Here is a 5,145-nt window from a genome sequence, read left to right on the forward strand (position 1 = left end):
ATTAAAAGACTTTGTAATAACTTTCAATGTGATTTAGTGCTTTTCTCTCAGCTTTATTATTTTCTGTTAAATCGTAGATTTAGTTCCTGTAATTACAGATGCTGTGTGTCAATCTGTCAAATAATTGTGTCTTCTTTATATGTATTTTTTTTCTTTTTCCCCCAGTAAACCTCCCTTCCGCTGTGTGTATAAATGGAACAAACATGGCGATGGTGTCAAACTAACGGGTGTTTATCTGGATGTGGGAGGAAAGAATGCTTCTGCATGGAGAAGCCCCCCACCCCCTCATGAAACAGTGGACGATGTGAAAAGCAGCTGCAGGAACAGGACTGATCCAAGCCCGTCTGTTAAAGGAGCGAAACAGGAAATCATTCCTGCCAAGCTGCAGACAGAATATTTAAATGATCTTTCTAAAACATGAACATGTCTCCGGTTCAGGCTTCCTGTTTGATTTAGTGTAGATTCAGATCTGGCCCCATTATATGTGTGATCTTCAATCAGAGCTCTTCAACCATCCAACCAGTTTCTCTGTTTCTAGATCCAAATTAAACTCAGAGGTGATCATACTTTTACAGTTGCTGTCCCAAACCTGAGGGTTTTACCTTTTAGACCACTGAGACCACCAGGACCCCTCGTTAGTCCTTGGTTTTTGATTCTTGGAGCTTGAGATTTTTTTAGAGCCGATGGTTTTATGTTTCTTTATTATTGTTTTAAATGGACTTATTTTTGAACATTTCTGCGTTTCGTTACCTAACAAACACTAACTGAGCTCTACCTGGTACTTAATGTATAAAAACAGTGTTTTAACACTTCTAAAACTAACTGACTAAACAAACAGAAGTACTATTAAAAATAAAAGTAAGAAAGTTTTACTCACTGTTGAGCTGGGGTGAGAAGCTGACATCTTGAGTTCTAAATTCTCCCATATTCCAACAGGGAATTCCCACTGGTTCCTGTTTAAATTTACAACTTGTAAGTGGGAAATTCCCACCTTCAAATACAAATGAGCTGCAGCAAAAGTTAGTTAAGATTTTGCAGGCTGCTTTTGAACCGTGTGCACCTCCACCTGGGATACCATCATTTTTGCAGATAAAATAAGCAACATGCATTGTGGGAGATGTAGTTTATGGACAATGCTGACTTTAAAGCACCTTATTTTAATGGAAGCTCTTGCAGGCCATGAGTTGTGGCTGAGATCATAAATATTGGCAAAAGTCCAAATATGCTAATTAGTAGGGGTGCAACAATACACGTATCAAACTGTTAGGTTCAATACACACTAAATGTATGGAACAATACAGATTTTTAAAATGTATTTTATCAACTTGTCTTCTGAAGAAGCTCTGTGTTGAAGGATCAGTGGATCTGTGTTCGACTACTCCACCTAGGCTGCATTTTTGAGCRCAGATCCACTGAGAAACTTGCTGTTTCAGCAACATTTCATTTAAAAACTGGACTTTTGAGGTTAAACAAATGTTCATAATTAATTTAAATAAATTACAAGCTAAAAAGAGGATGTAAATTTCTCTTTTTTGTATCAAAAAAATATCGAAACGTCAGACTAAAGTATTGAACCAAACCGAATTGTGTCTTTTCTGTATCGTTGCAGCCCTACTGGTTAGGCGATGAGTCATTTAAGCAACTTTTAGAGCAGCCATCTTTTCTTACTGAACATTTGACAACATTGGAGACCCATGATTCGTAACAAGGTCCATATTTGGCCCGTGGGCCCTGAGTTTGCCTGGCAGGAAAAGAAACAGACCTCATCATGTCCAAGTACAGTTAAATAAATAAAAATACAGTAACAGTTTCAAGAAAAACTATTAAGAGTCTTTCAGAAAATCTGAAAACTAATATTTGCTGCTTGTATTAAGTCAGATAAGTTAATTATTTAATGAGGGGCTTGTTGGACACTTGTTGGCAGTGTTGTAGGTGGGAAAGTCTACGTGCAAACACTCATGTCTCTGTCCCCATCCTCTCCAAAAACACTGATTTATCCCACCCATTCATGAGGGCGGTTCATTTCCACTTTAACTCATGAAAACTTTACAATCATCAACACCAAAACGGCTACAAAGACCTCACCTGTAAAGTTTGTGCAGGTACGAAGGTAAAAAGCGCGTAAAGAGACGGAGGTCCAGTTAAACTGAGGGGGGCACAGAAAMACGCAGCAGCGGGGGTGAAGAGGAGGTTCGGGGAACGGAACCATCATCAGAGGGAAGAAGAAGCGGAAACCTTAAAGGAGTTCTGCTGCTCTTTGACTCCAAGTTCGGCCAAAATGAAGCCTTCAGTTCTGTTCGTGCTGTCCTGGACGTGTTTGTGTGCTCTGTTACCGCTGACAAACTGCGAGGAGAAGCGGATCCCGGAGGGTGAGCGAGTCCATGTTTGTAGCTGAGATTTTTATCGCTCCTTTTGCGGGTTTCTTACCGCCGCAGATCAGCTTCACCCCCCGATATGAGCTGAGGGGGAGCTCTCGGTAAACTTTGTGGCTCCAGGCTCAATGAAAAACGAGTTTTAAGCTATTAACGACACTTGTCGGTGTTGTGTCGAGTTTTGTTATCCAGCAGCTAAAGCGGCTCGCGCCACTCAATGTAATGTTAGCTTAAAATATTAACATGACAAGTTTGAAAAACAGACTTTTTTATTCAATCTTTCGTTTGTTTTTAATTTTTTATGTACGCCGAATTGTAGCTCAGCATATGTTACACAATGCCAGGTATTTCTTATTGGAGCTTTTGCGCTATTTTTATAAATAAGATAAAATACGACAAATTTAACGATTTTTCTAGCCTAATACCTGCGAGAGCAAACTTTCTTTAGCGGGGCAGAACCTCCATGATGTCGCTGACGTGGACGGGTTCAGGCAGGGCTGTCAGAACGGGGTTTCTCATAGCCTACAGCTACTTTTATCAATAATTAATATGAAAGAAAAGTACTTTTTTATTATAAAAACTAATCACTTATCAGCTGGTGTATTTATAGTGTTGAGGTTAGAATTTAGAGATGAAAAAACAAGTTGTATTTACTTATTCATCAAGTTAAATCTTRTGAATTTTAGTCAAAATATACATAAATTAAGTGTTGAAATTGTCTTAAACTCTGTTTGAATCTGAGCCAGGGTAAAGTAAAGGTCAACTTAGCTTTTTTCAGTCACAAGCAAGTAAAAAATGTAAACATATGCATTTTTATATAACATTACATCTGTAAATACTTAAAATCAGAGTACAATAATACATTTGAGCCCTAGTAGTGTTTAAATTTTGAGCAAAAATCAATGTATGTGTATATGTATTCCGTTTTTTTATTTTAAAATGTCTGCAAGATCAAAAAACATCAATAAAAAAGCAAAGATTTATAAAATACTTATAACTCATGCTTAACCTGATATTGTACAAATGCTTAATATAAAAATTATTGGTAAATATTATATTATTATATTATCTTATTATCTTATTAGTACCAATAAGGTTGTGTTTAATTTGATTAAGTAAAAACAAAACAATCCAAAAAGTGTCATTATTTCAATTTAAATCACTTCGAGTGGAAACATTTCAGTGTTATGTTAGTGTTTTATTACCACTGTTCTGCTGAATATGACTAATTAATTAGTAAGTACACACTGAAAACCAATGAGTTAAAAACAAATAAATCTGTTAAATGTTTAAGTAAATGATTTAAATATCTATAATCTGTGAGGTTAACTAACTCTGCTGCTTCTTTCTTTGCTTTTTGCTGAAATAATTATCAGTTTCTGTGAGAATTTACTCCTGTAATTTACACCCAAACAACATTTCAGTGTTGCTGTTTATCCCAGTCCACCTGTTTTTACTAGAATCCTTTAATAAAATATTTTCTCACAGTGCAACAGGTCATTTATCTGGATTGATGGGTCCGGTTGCAGCTCATATTTTACCTGTCCCTCCTGCTTCCTTTATTCTAAAATAATAAAACGAGTTGAGAGCATCATGTTTCTGAATTATTTCTCTGTAATGTTTTTGTGTTTCAGAGAAACTTCTTGTTGTGACTGTTGCAACCAAAGAGACGGATGGGTTCAGGCGGTTTTTGAGGTCTGCAAAACGCTTTAACTACAGCGTAAAGGTAGGAGCAGTAACAAAAAAACTCCATCTTGATTTAAGCTCAAAGCAGCTTTTTAAAAAAGAAGCAAAACTTTAATTTATGTGTGCTGTTCATTCAACATGTCTTAAAGCTCAGATCTGATTGTTTTTTTAAGTTATCAAAAAAAAAAAAAGGAAAATCCGTAAAATGAGAAGCTAGGTCTGCTGTTAGTGGGTTAGCGGAACTAGAAGCTACACGTTAGCATGAGTTCTGATGTTATCGTCCAATCAGAGTTGACTAAAGTATTATCTGCTGTGATTGTTTAGTAAAATGTTTACATTTGATCTTCCTAACGGTCTTAGCCGTTAACGTTAGCTTCCTCTAATTTCTCTGTCTGTTTAGTTGTTTAACGTTAGCGGATCTAAGATTCTTGTTTAGTGGATTAGCGGTTAGTGAAGCTAACGTTTCGGTTAGCTGTGCCCACCACTGATGAACAGTAATCTCCTTTTGTTTTCCAGGTTCTGGGTCGAGGGGAGAAATGGAGCGGAGGCGACTACATGTCGGCTCCAGGAGGAGGACAGAAGATTCGGCTCCTGAAAGCGGCTCTGCAGGAGATGACATCAGAGGATCGGATCATCCTGTTCATTGACAGGTAGGCTCAGGCTAATAGTACCAAAAGGCTAGCTGGAAGCTAAAACTAGAAGAATGGTAGCTGAAACCTAGTTTCAGTTTCAGTACCTGATTATTTTCGGTGAGTTCCGTAATGTTATGCTGAATTTATTTAGCTAAATTATTTTTACGAGCATCCAGATGAGGTTGAGTTTGTTCAAAGTGAGAGTTCGGCCATTTTAAATGTGCATTTTTTGTATCAAAGTTTTAAACAATGAAAACAAATATTTTCTGCAGTGATGGGTGCAGCTAACCACCACGATTTGTAGCTCTGCTAATGCTAAACAGATTAAAAATTATCAGAAGCTAACACCAAGATTCTTAGCTCTGCTAATGCTAAACAGATAAAATATTAGCAGAAGCTAACCACCAAGATTCTTAGCTCTGCTAATGCTAAACAGATAAAGTAGCAGAAGATAA

At 37.0% G+C, this 5,145-nt stretch overlaps 1 protein-coding gene across 1 annotated transcript in view; it reads left to right on the forward strand.

The window, feature by feature from the left end:
- The first annotated feature begins 2,072 nt into the window (after positions 1–2,072).
- The window catches only part of plod1a (procollagen-lysine, 2-oxoglutarate 5-dioxygenase 1a), a 15,159-nt gene continuing 12,086 nt past the window's right edge, over positions 2,073–5,145 (forward strand). Inside the window, exons 1-3 of the mRNA XM_014024758.1 lie at positions 2,073–2,369; positions 4,007–4,098; positions 4,575–4,708. Coding sequence (XP_013880212.1) covers positions 2,279–2,369; positions 4,007–4,098; positions 4,575–4,708 — 317 coding nt within the window. The 5' untranslated portion in view covers positions 2,073–2,278. The remainder of the gene's footprint in view (positions 2,370–4,006; positions 4,099–4,574; positions 4,709–5,145) is intronic.

The sequence above is a fragment of the Austrofundulus limnaeus genome, unplaced genomic scaffold (assembly GCF_001266775.1).
Source record: "Austrofundulus limnaeus strain Quisiro unplaced genomic scaffold, Austrofundulus_limnaeus-1.0 Scaffold438, whole genome shotgun sequence".
Taxonomy (NCBI): domain Eukaryota; kingdom Metazoa; phylum Chordata; class Actinopteri; order Cyprinodontiformes; family Rivulidae; genus Austrofundulus; species Austrofundulus limnaeus.